This window comes from Perca fluviatilis, chromosome 16 (assembly GCF_010015445.1).
Source record: "Perca fluviatilis chromosome 16, GENO_Pfluv_1.0, whole genome shotgun sequence".
NCBI lineage: Eukaryota > Metazoa > Chordata > Actinopteri > Perciformes > Percidae > Perca > Perca fluviatilis.
In genome coordinates this window covers 8,543,823-8,568,901 of record NC_053127.1, presented here as the reverse complement: position 1 = coordinate 8,568,901, position 25,079 = coordinate 8,543,823, and the positions used below count along the sequence as shown (strand labels likewise).

The 25,079-nt window shown below is 38.4% G+C and overlaps 1 protein-coding gene across 1 annotated transcript; it reads right to left on the bottom strand.

The window, feature by feature from the left end:
* Window positions 1–326: 326 nt before the first annotated feature.
* Window positions 327–23,685, bottom strand: pou2f3 (POU class 2 homeobox 3). Its single transcript, XM_039826492.1, has 13 exons — window positions 23,589–23,685; window positions 23,299–23,355; window positions 14,130–14,158; window positions 12,053–12,154; window positions 10,483–10,588; window positions 9,476–9,564; window positions 8,615–8,791; window positions 6,520–6,661; window positions 6,122–6,255; window positions 5,121–5,285; window positions 3,730–3,772; window positions 3,432–3,546; window positions 327–2,635 (listed from the first exon to the last, which is right to left on the bottom strand). The coding sequence occupies exons 2-13, from the start codon at window positions 23,345–23,347 to the stop codon at window positions 2,593–2,595; spliced, it is 1,194 nt and encodes a 397-aa protein (XP_039682426.1). The 5' UTR covers window positions 23,348–23,355; window positions 23,589–23,685; the 3' UTR covers window positions 327–2,592.
* Between the last annotated feature and the right edge of the window lie 1,394 nt (window positions 23,686–25,079).

The following is a 25,079-nucleotide window of genomic DNA, read 5'->3' as shown; positions in this document are numbered from 1 at the left end:
ATGCAGGAAATAAAGTGTTTAATGCTAAAAAAAATTCTGGGGGAGGACCCCCACATCATAAATCACCAAACAAATCTGGAAGCAAAACCTTGGTCTTTGGGTTTCCAGTTATGATTAGACCAAATGTTGGTGCCATCTAACAAACTGGAAGCTAAAATGAACACTGGCTATTAACAAGCTGGGCAAGCCAATCACTGTTAAAAAGGCTATAATAGTGGTTTCTGATTCTCTTAAATCAACATAATTATCTTGTTTAAAAAGATGTTTACATATTTGCCAACCAATATTTTCAAACATGTTCAATTTCATACATTTTCCAAGGGTGAAATCTGTTGCCTGCCTGTTAACTTTAGCCTATAAAAGGTAAGAAATAATAATAAAGTAAGTGAATTGTAAAGTATTTCTCTTTGTTTGAACTAATCAACCCTACCTTACACATTAATACTGGGAAAAGAGCCCCTTTGGTGTAAAAACACATTAAGTCATTTTACGGCGCGATTTTGAATGACGACCATTCCCCGTAAATAAGGGCTCCCCCTCCCTACAAAAGCCAATTTAACCACTGTATGTGTATGTATGTGTATATATTTATTATTTAAAAGAAAGACGGTCAAACTCATGGCCGTCTCCGTTTAATAAAAGTTAATAAGGGTCCCTGGAGTTAAGAGGTAAGAGAAATGATTCCCTGAGACTCAGAGGATCAAACAGCACTGTTTCCACTTTTAACTTTTAGCACGGTAGCTTCAGTTACATCAGTAAAACATTAAAAAGTACCTGCTGTTACATTATATAACATCATAATTATAGTGGTTTAGCTCAGAGTTTTGTACCACTGAAAAACATTTCTCTAAAATAAAAAATAATATTCAATGGACACTCAAAAAACAGAAATTCATTATTCACAAATCAAACAAACAAGAGTCAGACCTTGACTTGAGGCATGGACGGATTACGAGACAATGGGCCCCTGGGCCCAGACATAGAGTCTACAAGACACCTTGTAGTCATTTTGCACCTTTTTTGATTGTTTTGCATCTAGTTTTAGTCATTTTAAATCTCTGTAGTCATTTTGCATCTATTTTTAGTAGTTAAACTTTTTTATGTGTCCGTTTTTGGTCGTTTCACGTCTGTTTTTAGTTGTGTGTCTCTGTGTGGTCACTTTGTGATTGTTTTGCATCTCTTTGTTGTCATTTTTACATTTCTGATCATTTTGCATCTTATTTTAGTCATTTTGGGTCATTTTGCGTTTCCTTGTAGTCGTTGTGGATCTATTTTTAGTGGTTTTTACGTTTCTCTGTGGCTGTTTTGTGTCTCTATAGTCATCTTTGGTCGTTTGTAGTCGTTTATGTCTTTTTGCGGTAGTTCTACATCTGTTTGTAGTCGTTTTGCATCTATTTCTAGTCATTTTGCTTGTCTTAGTAGTAACTTTGGGTCTCTGTGATCATCTTGAGTCTCCTCTTTTTGTCATTTTACATTTCTCTGTGGTTGTTTTGTGTGTCTATAGTCATCTTTGGTCATTTGTAGTCGTTTATGTCTTTTTGCGGTAGTTCTACGTCTGTTTTTAGTCATTTTGCTTGTCTTAGTAGTAACTTTGGGTCTCTGTGATCATCTTGAGTATCCTTTTTTTTGTCATTTCTTTGTGGTTGTTTTGTGTCTCTGTAGCCATTTTGGGTTGTTTCTGGTCATTATGTGTATCTTTCTGTCATGTTGTGTGTGTTTGTGGTCATTTAGCGTCTTTTTGTGATCCTTATGTGGGTTTTTTAGCGACATTTTATCAGTCAGGACCCCTGACCCCTGGGTCCCCAGTTCAGTAATCCATCCATGGCTTGAGGTCTGAAAGGCAGTTTTTTTTTACGAGAGTCTGTAGTAAGCAGAACAACAAGCCACAGCAGGAAAAAAAAACAAAGTAAACAGAAGCCCCAGCAGCTGGTTTGGACCAGCAGAGGTCTACATTTTCTCTCACCAGCTTAGTTAAACTGCTTTAAAGAACTAAAATAACCAAATCAAAAGCCGTTCTGCTCACTAATGTAAGGCCTTTTTGCACCAGTCATGAATATGCAGTTCTATGAAATCCCTTTGTTTAAACTGCATATTTAATTAGACAGACGAGCAGTACACAATGGAGGATTGAATCAAATTCACCAAAACAACACTAACTATAATAACATAAAAACATAAAATAACAGCAAAACTGAGATAATTGGAGTCCAGCATAATGTAAAGATGGCAGAAAACAACAATTTGACATTTAAACAGATTATTTGAGCCATACAGGCTTGAATATGAGAATTCCTGCTAGGGTTTTTATGATAACTTGTCAGGTGAGTGTGTGTTTTTCCGTGTATTCTTCCTCTCTGCAGCTGATCTAGGTAAAGAGTCACATGAATGCAAATCAAACAGCTCGAGGCCGTCCTAACAGCAGTTTGGTGAGTGTTTGCAGTCCTCTGCTGCTTTGTCTCATGATTCCGTCTAAGGTTTTAGCCTGTAGTTGTAACCCTGTTAATAACAGGTATTATCGTGCCACTCCATCACACATCTTCAGTGGACATCCTCCTCAAAATAAAAAGCTTCATATTATAGAGTTTATGTTTCTCAGTGATGATACGCAGCAGGGTTCCATGTGCGGTACCAGGACCTGAAAGAAGATCACAGGATTATCTACTTAGACTAAAATAGGTGACAGAAAACCATTTATTCAAGCACTATACACAAGTACACATTTGAGGTACTTGTACTTTACTTGAGACCTTTGTTTTCATGCAACTTTATACTTTTTACTCCGCTACATTTGTCTGACAGCTTTAGTTACTTCTCAGATGACAGTTTTTCATCCCCTCCCTGTCCAGTGAAAACCACGTATCTCCAGATGTGTTGATGTTGAATGTTTGTGATAAACTGAAGGATGTTTTCTTTTATATGTTGATATATGTTTATATAAAGTTCTCTAAGTTTATTAAAGTATTTAAAAAGCCTCTTGGATCTAGTGGAAAATGCATCGTCACAAAGCTGAAAACAGGGCTGTTATTCTGACACCGTGAAAAGTTTTCAAACTTTTTTGAGCTACGTGGTTCTCAGAGGACAGCGACGCTACAAACATATGATGATCTTATAGAATATGATGCATTGCTGTAGATTAAACTAGCCAACAGTATGTAAAAGGAGCACAACCTTCAACATCTACAGCAGTAAAATGCAACATACACATGAATGCAGCAGGAATATTAATCCATACGCATCAGATTGAAGAGGAAAACACTGACAGACTGGCTCTTGCCATGGAACCATGTGCGATCCATAATGACGTGGCTACTACACATCTAAATCTCCTTTATATCACACCTGAAAGGCTCCATGTTATTGTATCTTTAAAGTGTATGAGAGCAGAAGCGGTGTGCAGGGGTGAGGAGAGAGGTGAGGTTAACGTTTCTTACCCGGGTGTGCTGTAGGAAGCTGGGTTGACCTGAGACGTTAAAGAGACGGAAGCTGCGGAAAGACTGTTGGGAGAAGCTTCGCGACTTGCACTGTTTGGAGAGGAATTTGATGAAACTGGAAGGAAAAGGTCAAAACACTATTATTATGAACATATATGCACACACATGCAGAAACCCACATGCATGAATCATACTCAACACTAACTGTGTGTTTCTATTATTGTGCTAATTAGCCCAGGATAGTGAGATAAGAGATTAAAATGTTTAAAAATAGGTAAACGAAGGAAATGGTACTTGCCTCCACCTGAAGCCAGAGGGCTGTAGGATCTGGACGCTGAGGCCTGAAACAGTGAAAATGGAAATAAATTGAGTTTGATTTAAACTGATTTTGATTTGTGATCAATGTCAACAGTAAAGGCTCTTGCATACTAACAAGAGCTTGAGTGTGCTAACTGAACTTTGGTCACTTGCAGAAAACTGCACATTGTATTAAACTAAGACTGGTAGGCGGTGTTTTTATGTCACTGGGCAAATTTTTTATAACAACCTTTCAGCATATGGTAATTCAAGTGGTCTCAAAACAGGGGCGATTCTAGGATCAGACCTTTAGGGGGGCTCAGCCCTTTATGAGAATGTGACACTGATACAGTTCCTTGAAAAAGTGTTAACCCCTGCTAAACCAGTCATTTCATTTAACCGATAATCTCTGAGCTAGCTAGTATCAACTCATTTGGCAATGGCTGGAATGTAACGGATGTTCATTAATATCAGAAAGTTAGACACTAAAGCTTTAACCTAAACACGATTGTTTTCTAAACTTACAGTAACTAAGTGGTTTTGGTGCCTAGACATAATCAAACTGTGACCGTTTCCCAACGTTAACAAAGTGTTTAAAACCACGACCGTTACTTTCTCTGGTTTAGATCTGAGGATGGAAAACGCTCCTGTGAGTCGTATCAGAGCAGAGTCATTCAACAGAGGGTCCGTGACCCCTTGGGGGTCCTTAGAGTTAGTGGAGGTGGGGCCGCCAAATTATGTTTAAAAAATAGTGTTTTGAAAGTTACTTTTTTCAAAAATTAGAATACTGTATATGCCTGAAAAGATACATTTAAAGGAATCTAACATTTTAATAGCAAAGATAAATTGGCTATTTATTGGAAAAAATTTACACATTAAAGATAAGCTTACTATAGGTTATGTAGCCATACAATTAAGCTTAAGGAGTCACCGCCATTCATTTTCATCCATCTGGCCCAGTGTAATGCAACTTTATTTTATACAGTACATGTAGGCGGGGGTCCCTACTCTGTCTCTCATTCAGCTAAGCGGTCCTTGGCCTCAAAATGTTGAAGACCACTATATTAGAGGGTAGCGATAAACCATCTATATCGTCGTATGGTTTGGAGGACTTGTTGGATTATGTGTGTGCACTTAGTAAATCCTGCAGAAAAAGTTACTATTCCAGCACTGGCAAATACTGCCTACACTGCAAAGTAACCCCGGAAAAGGTAGACGGACTCATGAAAGATGAGACCCGTTAATGTGACATATTTGAGCTGGTTGTTGCAAATGATTATGAACACACATGAACTTTAAATTAAAGGAAAAGTACAAAGAGTCACGTGAGAGGAGTAGCCTATAGTATTTTGTGTTTCTAAGTGAAAGAGATTGATGTTTTAGACAGCTAACCATTCGGGAGTTGTAGCTGTGTGATTTGACCGATAAACTAGTCACCGGGCAGTAGATCCTCTTCTCCTTCTGACGCCGATTACAGAACCAAACTCGAACCACCTCCTTCTCCATGGCTAGCTGCTCTGAGATCAGGGTTATCTCCTCGGAGTTGGGCTTGGGGTTCTGGAAACCAAAAAATTGTTTATGATTTTATCCTTTAAAGGTCCCATGGCATGACAATTTCAATGTATGAGGTTTTTTAACATTAATATGCGTTCCCCCAGCCTGCCTATGGTCCCCCAGTGGCTAGAAATGGTGATAGGTGTAAACCGAGCCCTGGGTATCCTGCTCTGCCTTTGAGAAAATGAAAGCTCAGATGGGCCGATCTGGAATCTTCTCCTTATGAGGTCATAAGGAGCAAGGTTACCTCCCCTTTCTCTGCTTTGCCCACCCAGGGAATTTGGCCCACCCATGACAGAGAGACATCATGGCATCAGTGGCAGTTGGTCAAGGCCACACCCCCCCCTCCACCTTCCTGTTTCACTTGCCTTTATTATGCTTGTGTTTTGTGTCGGTTTTATTGCTTTTACGTTTTTAATGTGGTGAATGTGCTGGTTTTATTGTAAAGTCTCTTACTTCGAAATGCGCTATATAAAGAATCTGTATTTATTGTTTATTCTTTTTAATGTTAAATATGTTTGTTTGAATGTATGCACCAATCACCAAGGCAAATTCCACGTAGGGTAACTACTGTGACAATAAACTTCTTTCTGATTCTTATAAATAAAATCTATTATTATTATTTACACATAGTGACTTTAATTGTTTAACATCAATGATGAGCAAATGGTCATGCATCATACAAACATAACTTAACGTGTCTGTGATTAAACAGAAAAGTTGGTTTATAATGAAAGCTATAACCAACCTTTCTGTCTATACACAATAAATATATATAATATAACTTAGAAAGCACTCCCAAAAAAACTCCTCAAATTTCTATTCAGTCGTGAACTCACGTCAAGGAATCTTTTCTCCAGAGTCAGCTTGATGTTGGTTTCAATGCTTGTCCTCTTTTTCCGTTTGCGTCCGTAGCCCTCGATCAGGGGCGGCAGAGAGGTGGGGTTGCTCACCGAGTCAGAGGGTGAGTTCTCTAATGTGGAACAATACAAATATATAACAAGGACATTTATCATCAACTTTGAACAACAATACAATCAGGTAAGTAATTTTGTGCTGCAGAATTAGTACTAAAGACATTTTGTGTCACGTTTTTAACTCAGAAATCTATGCAAAGTTGTTTTTCTGCCTAAATTCTTACATTTTCAGAAACATTTTTATTGAATTTTACATTTGCTTTGTTTGTTTCTAGCCCTCTAGTGGTATACAAATCAATATGGTGGTCACTGTATTGTACCTGCATCACTCAGCCATTTCTCCAGCAGAGGTTTGAGCTTGCACATGTTTTTGAAGCTGAGGTTGAGAGCCTCGAAGCGAGAGATTGTGGTCTGGCTGAAATCATTCCCGTACAGTTTTCCCATCGCAAGGCCCACATCTCCCTGTGAAAACACACACTGTGTCACCCTCTTATGCAAAAGTCAAAGTATAGAAAAAATATATTTGATCACGGTCCAAGTCTTCCTCAGTTGATGGAGTTTTCCTGACTGACGACTTTTTGTATCCAAGATTTAAAAAAAACGTTCATGCTCATATTTGATCAGCTATCAAAGCCATTATAGTCTTTCAAAGTTCTTTCAAAGTAACAACCCCAAATGGATCTTTGTTATGAAAATAAAATCTAAATGCTGCAAATGTGAAGACATCTTTTTGAAAAATTATTCCAAACCAACCAAAATCTAGGTATTGTAAAATGATAATTCTCATTTATTACAACTTGTATCTTATTTTCATAGTTTTGTCCCCCATTTCTATCAGCTACGGTAACATCAAACTCAATAAAATTATTGCTGAGATCTGGGACCATGTCGACATCACTACAAGACCAACAAGGCAACAAACACAATATGAATTAAAAAAACAAACAAGCAGTTCAGCCAGATTTTATAAACTGAAGGTGAAATGTTGCTAATAATCCCTCATTGCACATAAAAAACTGTGTGCACACAACTACAAGCAGGTTGGTCAAAGTTTAAGTCGGACAGTTTGGGTTATAATTTTCCCATTCACCTTTTAAATAAGGTTGTCAGCACTGTCACCAGTAGACCAAATGGACAACACACACACACACACACACACACACACACACACACACACACACCAGGACTGATTGACTCTAAATTAATTTTTAATGACTGCGCATTGAATAAAACTAAGAAAATGCACCAGCGGATGTTTTTCCTTAGGAAACTAAACACTTTTAGATTAGACAGACACATCCTTGTAATGTTTTATAAAAGTATTCTCCAGAGTGTTCTGTCTTTTGGCCTTATCTGCGTGTTTGGTAACATGCATGTTAAGGACCAAAAGAGACTGCAGCGTATGATCAAGATGGCCAGTAAGATCATAGGACTTGATCAGGTGTCAGCAACTCAGCTGTACAATGAGCTTATCTTAAAAAAGACTGACCAAATTCTTAATGACCCCACTCACCCTCTTCATCATAAATTTATGAGAAGCAATAGGTCATCTGGTAGAATTTTACAACAGAGAATTAAAACGGAAAGGTACAATAAATCATTTGTGCCTACAGCGATCAGACTGTATAATGACCAAGCACATCGCAAGTACTTTGATCCCGCACTGGCACTTTAACTGGATGGTAGATCCAATTTTCCTTTTTTGACAACCACTCCTAGTTATTTTTATATATTTTATTTTATTTTTAGCTACCTTAATGTTTCGTAAACGTTAGATGTCGGACTGTCTTTGTCATTTCTGTAGTATTGTTTATTCTTTGTATTGTGATTGTTGACTTCTGTTATTGTCATTCCCATTGTACTGTTACTTTTTTGTTATATACATGTTTATTGGTTTGTCTGTGGTGTCTATATGTTTAGAGAATATGTTGTGACAAGAGTGCAAAATGAATGACCACATGAATTTCCCCTTGTGGGATAATAAAGTTTACCTTGACCTTGACCTTGATATACCGTGTAATAAAAATGTGGCTGTGCAATCATTTAAATACATTTTACTATATTACTGTGTCTTGAACTTTTCCCCCATCCCTTGCTGCTGCAACAGTGTTAATTTCACCATTGTGGGATTAATAAAGGATTTTGAATCTTTAACAGATAGACATGATTGCCGATACAAATGTGTCTTTAGGGTTCCAGCACAAACTATAAATACGGCCTGACGAAATACAGGATACAAAAAAAAACAACCTCAAAAGTCTAAAACAAGGTTTTTCAGTAAATGTCCTTAAGACCCTGGAAACGTGGTCTCTAGGTTTCAAATCTTCTCCAGAACATTAGATGTCCATAACTCAATAAGCAGCAGATGTCAGGGTCCTTAAAGGAAAACATGGTGGGGTTGTTTCTCTTATCTACCTGAGTGAAGCCCAGTTTGATGCGTCTTTGTTTGAACGCTTTAGCAAACTGCTCCAGTTCCTCCAGGTCACTGGGTTCCTCCTGTGGTGGTACAGACATGTGTTTGGGCATCTGCAGGTGGGACATGTCCATGTGGTTCTCCATAGACGGTCCTGCCAGACCAGAGCGACTCATAGCCTGGATCAGAGCGACATCACAGAACAAATGTTTGTTTCCAGGTAATGTAAAAAAACACAACAACAACAACAACTGTAATACTGTGTATGTATCTGCAAGACTCAACATTTTTTTAGTCAGATGTTCAGATATTGGCTTTCTTCTGGTATCATTTTACCATTTGTTCCAAAAATGAAATTTGTGTACCCAAATTGTACCTTTAAACCTGAATTAACAGTTTTTTTGGCCACTTGGCGGCAGCAGAAACAAGCTTTAATTCAAAACTGACATATTATTATCACCTGCTAAGTTTATGTGAAACTTGTTAGCAAAGATTTGCTTATTTCCACATCCAGCAGCCTTTAATCAACATGATTATTCAGAAGGAGTCTTTGTGTTTGTGTCCACTGATGAATATTCGTCCAATATTCTCTCTCTGTTTTTGGTCTCCACCACCTCCTGAGGGAAATATCGATCTCTTTAGCTGCTAAATGCTCCACTGTGTTAACCAGCTAGTCTCTAACTTTTTCTGTCTGCTGTTTGCTGCTGTGTGCATTGAGTTTTAAAGGCTCGATGAGAGCGGTGAGAGTGGAACAGAACGGTAAAGCCAAACCAAACCAATGAGTCACATTAGGCAATGTGACATTCTTTGTGCATTATACTTTGTGCTGATGTGTGTGTAGACAGGAAGTGGTCTGGATGTACCTGTGGAGTCAGAGCCATTCCAGGTTGATGCTGAAGGAGACTAGTTTGACTCTGGCAGGGAAGGGACAGCAGATTCTGCTGCAAAAGAGCTGCAAAGGAAAACAGCAGGCTTGGATCAATAATTATTTGGTGACTGAAAGAACTGGGACGCTACTTCTGCTGCTGCTGTTTGTCAAGAAATACAAGCAGCATGCACCACAAAACCCACAAATTGTTTCATATTTCTGTTTATGTACAGATTAAACGTTAGAGGTATTGTTAGCTGTATGTTTTGACTTTGGACCAAGGCAGACGTACTGGGCGGATGGATAAACTGTTGTCTGTCGTCAATAGTTACTCAGCCTAAATTCACACATTTTTGTTTAATCCTCCTGTTACTTAATTAGCTCAAAGCCATAATTTTAAACTTTGCACAGATCTAGGCTAGCTGTTTCCCCCTGCTTTCACTCTTGATGCTTCGGTAACCTAACCATGTCCTGAGTCCAGCTCTCTATTTAATACACAGACATGTTATTTCAGTTTTCTTATCTAACTCTGGGAAAGACAGAAAATAAGAATGTTTTTTTTAAGATGTTGGACTATTCCTTAAAGACAACATGTCTATGCTAATATATTTAATCCTGCTTTTTTTTTTTACTGCGCCTGCCAAGATATAGGCCGACACATAACCCTTCTTAAAAATATAAATGTTTACACTTTGGTTTTTGTTCAGATTAAACACATGAGATGTAACGTGTTAATTAGTCCGTTCCTTTGGACAGAGCAACCATAGCTGATTCCCTCTGTTTTCAGTCTTAATGCATAGCTAAAATAACCGGCGGCTGTCAGTAGATTTATAATGATTGTAGGCCACAAACTCTCGGCAAGTAATCTGATTAAGCATATTTCCCAAAATGCCAGTCCTTTACAGTAAAGAAAGCTTCTGAATTAGGGAACGGCTCAAGTGTTTTGTTAAAACCGTAATGAAGCCCTGAATCCCTGGAAATAAGTCCGTTTAAAGACTGCACCTTGGTGGCTGGTGGGGCTCTGCGAGAGCAGGAAGGGGGAGGGAGACGACAGGTGAGACGGTGGCATCAGAACCAGCTGCTGCATGGTGTGGAGAGAGGTGAGCTCCTGGAGCAGAGACGAAAAACACAACATCAACAACAACAACAACAACAACAACACCAAAATGAGTCTTGACTCACCTATACAGACTATACTTCAGGGTAGAGTTTGAAGTGAATGTATACTGTACTATACATGAGCACTCTGCAGTGGTGGAAAGTACATTTACACAAACCAGAACTAATACAATTTAAAATGCACAACTTTTACTTATCCAATCCAATCCATTTTATTTATATAGCACATTTAAAAAACAAAGGTTTTACAAAGTGCTGAACAACAGAGAAACACATATAAAACACATAGAACACATAAAACAACATAAGACCACACAGTTCTCATGCTGGGTTCTTGTAATCACATGTAACTACTTAAGTAAATCTGAGTACTTCTTCTAATGCTGCCACTCTGTGAAACTCAGTCCCATACCCAACATGCTTAGATGTACAATAACCAGTTTAAAAGGAATGATAGATTGCAATATTTTTGGCTTATAAGGTGGGATATTTATTTATTTATTTTAATTATTGTTTTTCCTTCTTTCTCTTCAGATTTGTATGTGTTGCATCCGTAGACTGTATAAAATAATTGGATGTAGCCCCTGGGTCTGAAAAGTGAAACCAAACATGGAAGTGTGTTAAACCTGCATTCTGTCTCATTTCCAGCAGGGGGCGACACCACTGGCTCCATAAAGAAGTCTGTTTCTAGAGAAGTCTATGAAAAAAAGCCCTTCTTCTGATTTGATTTATTACCTCAATAAACATTTTCATAACGAGTTTATGGCCTCAATCGCTAACCTTAAGTCTTTTTCAATACAACATGATGTTCATAATGTAAATTATGGTCCCATTTATATTAAAACAGACGATAACAGGGGATGCGTTAGGGGCGTGGCTACATACTGACCTGTCAATCAGGACAGAGGCTTAGCAATGCTAACTATGACGCTGTGTACATGAAATAGACCTCTGAACTTGTTTTTGGCTGTTGTCAGTGTTTTAATGTTAAACTTTGACCCTCTCGCTGTGTGTTTTCACTTCATCAAAGTTAATTGGAACATTTTGGTTGCCTAAAAATGGGGGCCTCAAATCGTCCACTTCTTTTATTAATACACTCTATGGATGCATCACTGTCGACTGTAATGGAACTGAGCGTTTCCTTTTACATATATGTACATTTATATGCATATAGGCTTTGATATCTTCCCATTCATACACCCACAACAAATGTATTTAGGTATGCAGTTATCTCTTTGAGTATATCATGTGCTCTGTACATCATGTATCCTGCATCCAAGTCAGAGGTCTAGTTCTTATGTATTGCTGGTGTTGTCAGAGCTGTGTGTGTGTGTGTGTGTGTGTGTGTGTGTGTGTGTGTGTGTGTGTGTGTGTGTGTGTGTGTGTGTGTGTGTGTGTGTGTGTGTGTGTGTGTGTTTAAAAGCATCAAATAAGTATTGTAAAAAAAACAGACCCCAGACAGCTGACCTCCAGGCAGTGGAGAGCTCTGTGTTAGATGACATGTCTTCAGTGTAGCCGCTGAATGAGGCGAGTCATTAATCTCCTCTGTCTTTATCTAAGACATCGAAACCAAAACAGTGTTAACTCAGGTATATCAATACTTTAAATAGTGAAAAAGATGAGAAACATTGTCTTGGGGGCAAATGGGTGCGTGTTCACACGTGTGTGTGTGTGTGTGTGTGTGTTTGTGTGTACTCGGCTCCAGAACCAGTTTGGTCACTAAACATTATACAAAGAGTGATATCCTCTCTCCCTCCCCTTGGGCAAGCCAGTATGCAAATCCCCGCCCCCCCCAACCCCCCCTCCCTCCCACACCACCCACCCCCACCTGGAAGCCATATCATTTACTGAAAACACGAGCACTGAAAGAAACTTCCTCCTCTTGCCAAAAACAATGTTTGGAGAAGTAGCCAAATAGCTTCAAACTATTTGAGATGTTTTTAGAGAGATTGGAGTCTTTATTGACATCGGCGGGGAGAGCAGGTAGTTTATCCTGAGGATGTAAGCCGTCTAAAAGACAGTTGAGTCTTATTCACTACCATTATCATGGCTCTCGGATATTTGTATTCCAACTGAACTTTTTAAAGGGTACAGAACGTCTGGTTATAACCTTTCATTTTCATGTCATGTCATTTTCAACAAATCCTGTGAAAAGACAGGAACCAAATCCTTTTAATTTTGTACCGTAATTTTGTGTCAAATTCTTATATATCTCATTCCTTGGTGCCATAGAGCTCCATTGTTGTCCAAATACTATTAAAAACATGAATATTTTCAGTCACTCCCACAGACACCGTCCAACTGATGTACATACTCACTAGAGCACCAAATGTGGAATAATCCGCAGCTAAAAATATTCCCCAACAAATGCACTATTTACTCCTGTTTGAGCATAACATCCGCTAAAGAATTCATGCATTATCATGAACAGGTTTGTTTGATACTGTGCGGAAACTTATGCACAACAACTTGTATGATATCCTACGAAACTATGGCGGCCGCCAGCTGGTCAGGTGAAGATTGATAGCTTTGCTGGACAGTTTTGCCTCTTCAGGCCCCTAAAAACAGTTCAAATGAATAAATCTGAGAAGAGAAAATCACTCTTTGATTAAAGTGCTTGCAACTGGAACAAGGGTTTGTGAGAACTGATCAGTGGTGGGTAGCAGAGGGTAAAACTGTACAAGTATTGTTACTTTATCATCGTGTTGACTCGAGTAGAAGTAAAATTACTCGTAAAAATAACTATTTGAGTAATAGCAAAAAAGTGTCTCTTAAAAAACTACTCAAGTAGTAAGTAACTTCATTAGATAGCCTACATCAATGCGATGTAGATTCAATATGGAAGTCAAGATTTGGGCTCTCTGGGTTGTTCCTTGTCATTTGAAAGGCAAACAGGGTCTAGATGGTGGGCCAGGCATATGCATGCCATGATCTCGAACTGTAGTCTATTAAAGGGGGGTCAGGGACGGGGTAGGGCCACACCTCAGTTCCATCTGCGGTGCTATGATTGGTTAGCAGGCCAAGAGGGGGTGGCAGTAGCTCAGTCCGTAGGGGAGTTCGGTCCCCGTACGGAACAAAGTACGGAGTGTGGATTGGTACCTGGAGAGATGCCCGTTCACCTCCTGGGAACTGCCAAGGTGCTCTTGAGCAAGGCACCGTACACCCCCAACTGCTCAGGGTCCAGCACTGGCAGCCCACTTACTCTGACATCTCTCCATTTGTGCAGTGATTTATAACAAACAGAGTGTAAAATGTAATTTCCCCACTAGGGATCAATAGAAAGTATAAATTATTAAAGGATCTTATCTGTGATGCGAGTGAACTAAGCTGAATATAAAGCTAAAGCTGTGTGCACATGACATCAGTTTCAACCCGCTGTGCTGGATGCAAATATTACTGTGTCTAAGCATGCTGGCAAACATGAACAGGTTAGTTTGTGTTAAACTAAACAATCCAAATCTCCCTTATGACAGAGATCTCATTCATAGATTCTCAGGAAGTGTTATTATTGTGAAAACTCTGTTACTCACTTGTCGATTGAAGTCGATTCCATTTTGCTCTAAATATGGGAAGAGCGAAAGAGATTCAGGTTATTAAAAGTCTTCAAACTCAAATAATTTAAAGATTATATTAAGTCTTGTGTTGTGAGACATAATTTCTGTGTGATATTTTGTTTTCATACCATTATTTCACCACGGAAATTTTATCTTTTTCAGTTGCAATGACATCATTTTCTTATCGAAACAAAAGACTTTCGTCTAACTTTATTATCCTGAATTTTTTTGGGATTTTTGTTGCAGTGTGCCGAGCAGTTTCTATTTAATTTGATTTATTTATGGGTCTTCAAAACACACCACTCCCAAAGGATAACATGTTACAGTAAGAACACTTATTTATCACATGGTCCTGGGTTTAAATGTTAAAAGACAGATATAATATAAAGATATAAAACATGCAAAAGTTTAATACCAAAACTACATCACTGCAAACTAAACCAAAGCATAAATACACCCAGATACCACAACATCTGATTAATAGCACATGTTAAATGTATTAATAACTTGTCACCTTACTCTATAGATACGCTCTGAGCTGACCTCTGAAAGTACCTCATATTTTTGTCAATTTCACTATATTAGGGGTTAATATTAATGATAAAAAACTAAATCTTGACTAGAAACATGCTATAATATAAAAAAAAAAAATACAATAGTGTAGTGCTGTATAGTGGGGTTACAACCCCACGATCATCACAAATCTTCATCACAGTGCAACCCACCCCAAAAACCTATTATAACTTCCTTTACATAAAGACGTTTGCATCATGAACTGATGCAGAAAGACAAAAAATGTTGCAGAAAAAAATGACCAGAATGCAGAAAATGAAGTGTTTGACATTCAAAACAAAACACCCTGCAGTGCATCCTTTACAGGCAATAGACATGGCAATGTGCTTTGTTTATACACAGTTATGTGCATGTTTGTACAAAAGGACAAGGAATCTATGTAGAAGTATGTGTAGTCTTTTCAAGAAGTGCAGTTTTCCTGCTGCAGTGTGCAGCAGTGGGATGAGGGAGGACAGGGACAGGGCCGACGAGAGTTCAAAGGTATGCTGGATAAGCTCGCATCATTTGAATGTCAAATTGGGCCTTTGGGACTGTGTGTGTGTGCGTGTGCTGCTGGAGACACATGATGCAAATACACCTATAAAACCTCCTCCCATCCCATCCACACACACACACACACACATGCACACACACACACATATATCTATCTATATATATACACGCACACACACATGCACACACACACACACACACACACACACATATATCTATCTATATATATACACGCACACACATATACACACACACACACACACACACACACACACACACACACACACACACACACACACACACACACACACACACACACACACACACACACACACACACACTGCCCCCTCACCTCACCTCACCACCACCACCCCACTATGTCACTGCCCCCCCAGCTTCACGGCCAAACTTCCAGTATGGAAATTACCAAGACATGCAAATCAGCTCTGAGCGCAGGAAGCCTATGTTAGAGCTCTGTCTGCACACACACACACACACACACACACACACACACACACACACACACACACACACACACACACACACACTAGAAATGATGGTTGGAAACAGAAATTCTCCATTTTAACCAGTTGTTTCGTCTTATACTCTTAAAAGTGTATTTCAAAAAAGCAGTCTGCGAGTAGATTAGTAGAAACTGCTGGGAACAAGTGGAGTGATAATCCTTTGGCACAATCATGTTTGACTTCAGTTAGTCTTGAGGGCTGAATGTGACATTTCTGCATTATAAAGTCAGTCACAGAAGGTGTGTCCCAGTCACATAATACAGCCTTATGGTACTGTATACATGTAGGCTACTATGATACTAATCGTCTAAAGGCCTTTTTATAGTTGTGCGTCGAATTGACGGCGTAGGGTCCGGCGTAGACGTACTACGCCGGACCCTACGCCATAGCCTGACGTGCACCTCTCGAAACATGTAACTACACGTCGCGGCGACGCACGTCGCTCGGCCGTGGCTTGGTAGCGTTGCATTTCCCCCGACTCATTTCCTGGTTCTCCTTCTCCATAAACAACGTGAAATCAAGGAGATGGTTAACTTATACTGCTCCAGATTTCCCACCTTGGTCAGAAAACACAGAGGAGACACTTTGTTTCTCTCACTATGACTCTAGAGTCGCTACTCTCCGAAAGCCAATCGCCTGGCCACTTACATAGGCTACGGCGAGAGCTCTGCATGGAGCCTCCGCACAACTGTAAACTGCCTTAACTGTGCATTTCTGTTTTGTACAAGAAATGATAAAATAAGCGCATACACTGGAGAAAAAAAACTGTGATGTTGGAATGCCATTAGTATTTAAAGGTCCCATGGCATGAACATTTCAGGGTTTTTTTTAACATTAATATGAGTTCCCCCAGCCTGCCTATGGTCCCCCAGTGGCTAGAAATGGTGATAGGTGTAAACCGAGCCCTGGGTATCCTGCTCTGCCTTTGAGAAAATGAAAGCTCAGATGGGCCGATCTGGAATCTTCTCCTTATGAGGTCATAAGGAGCAAGGCTACCTTTCTCTGCTTTGCCCAGAGAATGTGGCCCACCCATGAGAGAGAGAGACATCATGGCTTTCAAATGAGCAAAGTGGCAGTTGGTTAAGGCCCCCCACCCCCCTCTCTCCTCCTCAATAGCTACAGACACAGAAATGGCACATACTAAGGAAAGCTCATTGTGGGACTGGCTCTAGTGGCTGTAATTCTGCTAAGGTCTATATAAAAGAGACTTCAGATACAGTATTAGGGGACCACTAAGGTCTATATAAAAGAGACTTCAGATACAGTATTAGGGGACCACTAAGGTCTATATAAAAGAGACTTCAGATACAGTATTAGGGGACCACTAAGGTCTATATAAAAGAGACTTCAGATACAGTATTAGGGGACCACTAAGGTCTATATAAAAGAGACTTCAGATACAGTATTAGGGGACCACTAAGGTCTATATAAAAGAGACTTCAGATACAGTATTAGGGGACCACTAAGGTCTATATAAAAGAGACTTCAGATACAGTATTAGGGGACCACTAAGGTCTATATAAAAGAGACTTCAGATACAGTATTAGGGGACCACTAAGGTCTATATAAAAGCATCCAAAGAGCACCATGTCATGGGACCTTTAAAGGATGTCTGGTATTAGTATTGTATTCTATATTTTTCTTTTTGTCAACAGAGCACATGAAAGGACCAAAACAAACAATGCATTAGTCCGCCTCTCAATACTTTCTGCCCATCGGTTCCTTGTGAAGATTAATCTTTAAAAATTTGTCACAAATATAGAGTTAAATTTTTTTTTTTAAGTCTCAGTAATTTCCCAAAACAGCTGGTCACTGTAGTTTTTAATCAAACAAACTGGAGGAAATAAAATAGTGTATTTGTTGGGGACTATTTTCAGCGGCGGATTAATCCACATTTGTTGCTCTAGTGAGTATTTGTGGTAGCAGGACGGTATGTGTGGGATTTAGCCAAAATAAAGTACAGTGTGTGTGTTTATGGTAATGAAGGAACATGTCACCCAGTGCAATAGTGTGGCTCATTGGTGTGTTTTAGCAGTTTTTGGACTACAATGGAGCTCTATGGCACAGAGGAAGATATATCAGGCTTTGACACACACTGTTGTTAAAAGCATACTTTTATAGATTGTTTTGCTCTTTTCTTGGAATTTTAAACATATAGAATAACACCAGACCCCTTAAAACTTTAAAGCAACATGCATGATTGCATCCTTTTTTGTTTTGTTTTCTGAGACACCCCTCTCCCCGATTTGTTACACGTGTGAGCAGCTCCTTCGTTTCCTTTGTGCATTGCATAATGGGACAATATCCAGCAGATTTTATACACGTAAGGACTTCTTCAAGTACACTTTTCCAATCTGAATACATTACATACTAAAAGCTTGCACACAGTTTCTATACACAGAAATAGCTACAATATCAGCTCAGACAGTGTTCAGTTCAGACACTTTTTATTTAAAATTAAACACCTAAATATTTGGTATGTAATGATCTTTCACTATGTCACTTTGATCTATTGCCTTGTCCTGTTCTCCTTTCAGTAAGCTAGGTATGTGTTCTCTCTGATCCTGATTCAAACAGGCATAGGGATTGTTCTTTTGCATTAGCTTTTTCAGGCCGTGGGACTGTGTAGAGGATAGTATCTCTATATTATTCTGTTATTTTACAGTTTCTTTCAGATTTTCAAGCTAACAAAAGCAAACAAAAACTGTTCAGAAAGCTACAAAAAAATTGTCATTCAAAAATGTAATATTCAGACACAGGTTTTAATGAAGATGTGGAGCAGCACAGGAATGTTAATGTTGTCAGACATCTGACTGAAATCCCACCAGGCAACCTTGTCTCCTAGAAATTATGTTTAATTGCAACTAATTAGCATTTTAGAGATGAACTTAATGCCATCTGAATCATGTATTTTTTTTAATAAACGTATTTGCAAAGTAGCAAAACATACAGAATGTATCATGCAAAATGTTCATTAAGCTTGTTTTCTCTACAATATTCGCTAAAACAGCCAGTCATATAAAAAAGCTCTTATTTTGTGCTCTTTTAATGTCTAATCTTCTTGTAAATGTCTAACATTTCTTACTCTTTTATTATTCTACCTACCCGCCCAGGGTCTACGATTGGAAACACCCCATTACATTACATCTATATCTATATCTATCTATATGGTTAATATTCTTTGTGCATTGTCCCTGTTTAAATAAAGAAACATAACATAACATAACATAGAAACTTAAGCATTCAACTTATGTTCAGCAGAGATGGCAAAAATACTCACTTCTCGTACTCAAGTAGAAGCAAAGATACTTGTGTTAAAAACAGTATAAAAGTAAAAGTAGCCTTGTGAATGACAACCATTTTTTATGCAAAGCTACCTGGACCACACAAATGTTAGAGTGCAAGCTGAGAAACTTCAGTGGACATGGAAAAAAGGCTCTTTATACGCCATTGCCTACATTTTATTGGATGTCTGCGAATAGGCCTAAAATATTACATATATGATTATTGTGACAGAGACTGGGACTCTAGGTTAATAAGATTCTGACTGAGTAGCAAGATATGAATTCAATTGTGATTCTGTTCACAGATCCAGTTTCTTTTTTTGTATCTTCCCCTTAACATTTAAAGGAATCTACATGTATTTGTGTGTGCTCAAATATGGCTTCTGGAAAGAAAATAAAGGATAAAATATGTTGAATCTCTGGGATCTCCGTTTTCTTCATTTTCTATCAGGTTGTCGTCCATACAACTATATGCTAACGTTACCGCCATCAAGCCGCAATGATTTGGCGCGAATGAATGCCGCTGAATCTGTCGAGTCGTCTTGTAGTGGTGCGTCAAGTGCAACGTATATTCCCGTCCAATTAGATTGAATTCGGTATTGATGACGCGAAAAATAATAACGGTAACTCCACTGAAATTATTTGAAACTAAAGTAACGAGCCAATTTTGTAAAACGTAAGGAGTAGAAAGTACCAATATTCGTGTTAAAAAATGAGTAAAAGTAAAAAGTTGGCACAAAAATAAATAGTAAAAGCAAAAAATATCTGAAAAATCTACTTGAGTAGAGTTACTTCCTATCTCTGATGTCCAGGCACTCACAACACTCAGTTAAAGTTAGGGAAAGATCTTGTCTTGGTTAGATATTAATAGTCTAAAGGGGCTAAAGTCAAAAGGGACTTAATTAAAACATATCTGGGATTCCAACTTGGTTGGCAACCATTTTCCATTTTGGTTTTGGTTGGCAACCAAGTTAGAACTTTCTCGACTGGTGTCATAGCCTGGATGCCAGCCGAACTTAGCCCCGCCCACAACATTTGAGGTCGTGAAGTTTGGTCTGGACTTGATCCGTTGTGGAGCAGCTATGCTCGAGCCAGAACTGTTCGGACCAATCAAATTGTCAGGGCGGGCTTTATACGATGATGGACAGATGATCAACAGTAACGTAATCAACCACGTAACCAAAGAGCGCTTGGGTTGAATTCGTTTACAACAAAGATGGCTGCCATCGCGTCTGTTTATAAAAGATATCGACATCGCATGGATTTTAAAAGAGTCACAGAGAACCGCGATCACGTACGTTTACACATTGCGACACCCGTCCGCACCGCCCCTGCCTTTGCTCTGTCGAAGCCTGCCTTTGACCAGCAGCTTCTGTGACGTCTGTCTCCGTTGCTCTGATTGGTTGTAGGTCTATCCAATTGAGTGCAGAGGCATTTTCTTTCCTGGTTCGGTTGAAACCATATATGTCAATGGTTGAAACACGCCCCATAATCACAGCCCAATGGAGCAGTATCAGACTAGAATCTGAGTATGACGACGTCAGACTACTGGTGTCGTATATTTTGGGAAATTCTGCAAAAGTTCAACTATGTTGAATGGCACCATTGTGTCGTGTAAGCCAATGGAATCATTGTGTTTCAGGCTGCAGCCACGGAGTTGTTGCATGCTATCTGAAAGCCTCATTACCTCAAGTGGTATCTCTCCACTCAGATAGTTTTGGTTTTATTTGTTCAGGTTTTTCTGTACATGTGGAGGTGAAGGGATATTCATTTATTTGAGGATAGATAGCTGAACACCAAGAGTCAGGTTCTGTCTGAGGTTTCTGCCTGTTAATATTAAGTTTTTCCTCACTGCCGCTGCAAAAAGTGCAATTGCACTTGAAGAATTTGTTGGGTCTCTGTTAATTGTAGAGTGTGGTCTAGACCTACTCTATCTGTAAAGTGTCCTCCTGAGATAATGTCTGTTATGCTTTGACTCTATAAATAAAATTGAATTGAATAGTTTGTGGTCCTCACAGCATTGAAAACTAAATGTATTATGGTACATGTATTATAGTATACTTGACTATGTGAGTTCTGTGGCAGTGGTGGAAGAAGTATTCAGATCCTTTACTCAAGTAAAAGTTTTAACACCACACTGTAAAAATACTCTGTTACAAGTAAAAGTCCTGCATTGAAAATGTTACTTTAGTAAAAGTGTGTAAGTATCATCGGGAAAATGTACTTAAAAGTATTAAAAGTAAAAGTATTCACTAAAATTCCTCACATTTGTCAATCAACTCAGTGATTAATCTGCTAATCATTTCAGCTGGACTTATAGGCCGTTATATAGTTGGTTATAGTTTAATTTATAATAAAACATTGTATTTCCTAAACTACATGTGTTTTGTGTGCAAAAAAATTAATTTGTAGAGTAACTACACTTGTCAGATGAATGGGGGAGTAAAAAGTGCAATATTTCAACATCAAATTTGTACTTAGGTACAGTACTTGAGTAAATGTACTTAATTTCACCACTGGTCTGTGGATTACCACTTGGACACTTAATTGGAAAGACCCATTGCTGTTGATTATTTGAATGTCATGTTTTAATACTGGCAGCACCACAGACTATATTGCATTCACATTCACCTCCATTGTATCAGAGTGGAGGCAGAAATCTCAGAGACACATATCTCAAAACCAGGACAAATAAAACCAAAATGTCAGTTCATTCATATATGATATTTCATTCAAATATATATTTGAATGCGTATTTATATACGTGTATATATATATATATATATATATTTATTTATACACTCAGGACTCCTTATGAGAGCTGCATGAAGATTTCTTCAGAATCAAAGTGCAGCTGTGGCACATCTGATTTTACAAAAAGAGCCGTGGTGATCATACTGTTTTGACAACAACACAGACATGTAGCACTTCCATGAAACGCAGCCGTTCTACTTCTCCCATGCAGCCATTGTCTGAATAAAAAGTTCCACTTTTTTTTCTGTTGCTCGTTCCTGGTTTTGTTTCAGGGCTGATTGGCGTCCTCAGCCCCCCAGGCAGCCTGCACGCATCAGCAAACAGCCTCAGGTGCATCCTGGTATAGGAACCAACTGCCACAATATCCACACACCCACACACACACACACACACACGCACGCACGCACACACACACACACACACACACACACACACACACACACACACACACACACACACACACACACACACACACACACACACACACACACACACACACACACACACACACACAGCTCCCTACACCACATTAGTCATCATATTGACCAGTATGAGCTAAACATGCGCTCTTTGTATTGATGGATGGAGCTGCGAGTACATTTACTCAAATACTGTACATAAGTACAATTCTGAGGTACTTACTTGAGTGTTTTAGTTTTTTGTTGCTTACTTCTACTCCACTACATCTCAGAGGGAAATATTGTACTTTTTACTGCGCTAAAGTTATTTGATGACTTTAGTTACTTTGCAGATGAAGATTTAAAAAAACGATAAGTAGCCTATATGAAAAACAATGCATTGTTTTACAATAAATTAAACTACCCAACAGTATAAAAAATGGATAAAAATAGCCTTACATGTTCTGTACTGCAATAATATAAAATAATATTATAATACAGCCTGTAATAATTCAACAACTAAAGAGTACTTATACTTTGATACATCAAAGTACAATTTCCTTCTTGTTCTTGATTATACTTACATACTTTAAATGCAGGACTTTTACTTTTAACAAAACATTTAAATTGTGGTCTTAGTAATTCTACTTAAATAACAAAATCTTAATACGTCTTCCACCACCGGAGATGTTGCACTTAAATAATACAGTAGCAAATGTTTCTAAAACCTGATGTGAATAGCAGCACCAAAGACCATTGAACAGTGATAAAAATCTAAAGCCAAAAAGTTAAATGTAGATTATAAAATGCAGGAGATTTGAGTTCAACAAATATCCTCTCAGATAATTGAGACAGTAGTATTATATGATTTTTCTAGATATTTTCCAAATTAAAATCAACACTTAAGATAAAGCAAGCTTCCTATAATGTACTCTTCGGGGTGAAGCTGATAAAGTCCCTTAAAGTAACAAATCAAATCAAATGTAAATGCAATAAACAAACTCTTTCTGTGAAAGTGCAGCGTCACGACAACAGCACACTTTCTCCTGAGTCACATCTGTTGAACTGTGTGTGTAGAGATGATTCAGCGGCGTGGGGAGGAAAGGCGAAATACCCTTACCTGCCTGTTCAGTTGGAGCCTCCGACTGCTCCACCGTGTCTGCGCTCATCTTAATATCTGTAACGATAAATATCACTGATTTTCCTACAGGATTGTAACTTCACCAGGACAATGAAGCACTCACAGGAAAATTATGAGTTTATTCTAATGCCTCCCCTCCCCTCCACACCACACACACTCCTAGTTGTAATATTCATAAGCAAGGCAGATCTAAACTCTTATTAAAACTCATGACATACTGAAGGTACTAAAAAAGTAATTAATGAGCCTGTAAAGGTGGAGTGACTCACCTCAGACAGATAAACAGTTTGTGCCGCTCCAGCTGCCGTCTGTCCTCCCTGATTATTCAAAATGAAGCATTGGGAATGAAGTATTGGGATAAAATGTTTTGGCTGTTCATCAGCATTTTCCTAAGTGGAGAAACGTTCACCTCTGCAGTGCAACCCTGTGCTGCCTGATAGGCTGATTTGCATATTTGCCTCAGTTTGTCCTATCCAGCTTCAGACTGTTTGCATAAAACAACAATGGGGTTACTGCAAGTTACAGTGTCTGCGTGTGTGCGTTTGTGCGTGTGTGTGTGTGCGTGTGTGTGTGTGTTCGTGCGCTCGCGCTGTGGATAACAAGATGATGTATTATTACTGCCACCTGAGATAGCTCAGCGTTAGTGATGGGAGGAGCATTTCCTTACCCATAATATTTGTATTCAAAAGGAAACAAAACATACAACACACGAAATGAAATAAAACATGAATTTTACACTTTGTCTATTTGTGTCTGTAGATTTCCCCTAAATTCACCAAAACTTAGCATTAGATAATGCCTCATTTGCATAGTTAAACATACTATGTCAGAAAACGTACTTACTTACGTAATACATCAAATATTGTCTTAATGTGAGATAACCAACTGGGGAAGTTTCATGGTGACATCTATTAGTTAACATGTATCCTATATACACCGTGTGTCTTGCAAAATTTGAATTATACAACATGTATACCTAAAACCATGGATTTTCTTTTCAAGTAGACAGTATATTTTGATTTATGGAGATGGAAAACGTTTCCTCTGTAGAAATCTTTGCCTCTAATATGTCAACAAAACGAAACAAGAATTTTGAACTTGGCCTCATGCAATGTTCAGATTTCTGTTCTGGTAAGTTATTCAAATTAGTGCATATTTAATTAGATAAGGGTGAAGAAGGATTTTTTTTTGCTTTCAAAGATGGTCTGAAGATGATGCTTTAGCTGTTTCTCTATGAAATATTTATCATAGTAGATACATAGCTAAAAGTAATGACTAAACTGCTGAAATAGTTAGCTAATAGTAATGGATAAATGGTTGAAACATTCAGCTTCACTCCAAGTTGCAGCAGAAGTATAGCCTTGTGTGATTGCTGACCAAACCAATATTGCAGCTCAACAAGTATGAAAAAATTAACAACTTTTACATAATGAGTAGTGTTATAGATTTGGAACATACATTGGGAATGGATGAAGGTAGGGCTGCTCGATTATGGAAAAAAAATATAATCACGATTATTTCGGTCAATATTGAAATCACGATAATTTAACACGATTAGTTGTTGACTTCTGGAAAGATGTTGCAATTATTGAACTTAAAAAAACAGTGGAAAAAGTTAAAAAAGAACACAACTGTGAAATTTGCCTTAATACTTTTCCTATTTAAACTTTATTTATTCTTTCAGAACACAAGAGACAATAAGAGTTTACTCGCAAAACGTAATGAGCTAAATAATTGTTTTTCTCGATTATTCTGTTTTT

Bases quoted from the DNA above. Each gene is read 5' to 3' on its own strand.
- pou2f3 (XM_039826492.1), bottom strand. From the start codon at position 23,347: ATGAGCGCAGACACGGTGGAGCAGTCGGAGGCTCCAACTGAACAGGCA. The intron at 8,792-9,475 runs GTACATCCAGAC...GCTCTGATCCAG, and splicing joins GAATGGCTCTGACTCCACAG to GCTATGAGTCGCTCTGGTCT. The intron at 6,662-8,614 runs GTAGATAAGAGA...GTGTTTTCACAG, and splicing joins TCAAACTGGGCTTCACTCAG to GGAGATGTGGGCCTTGCGAT.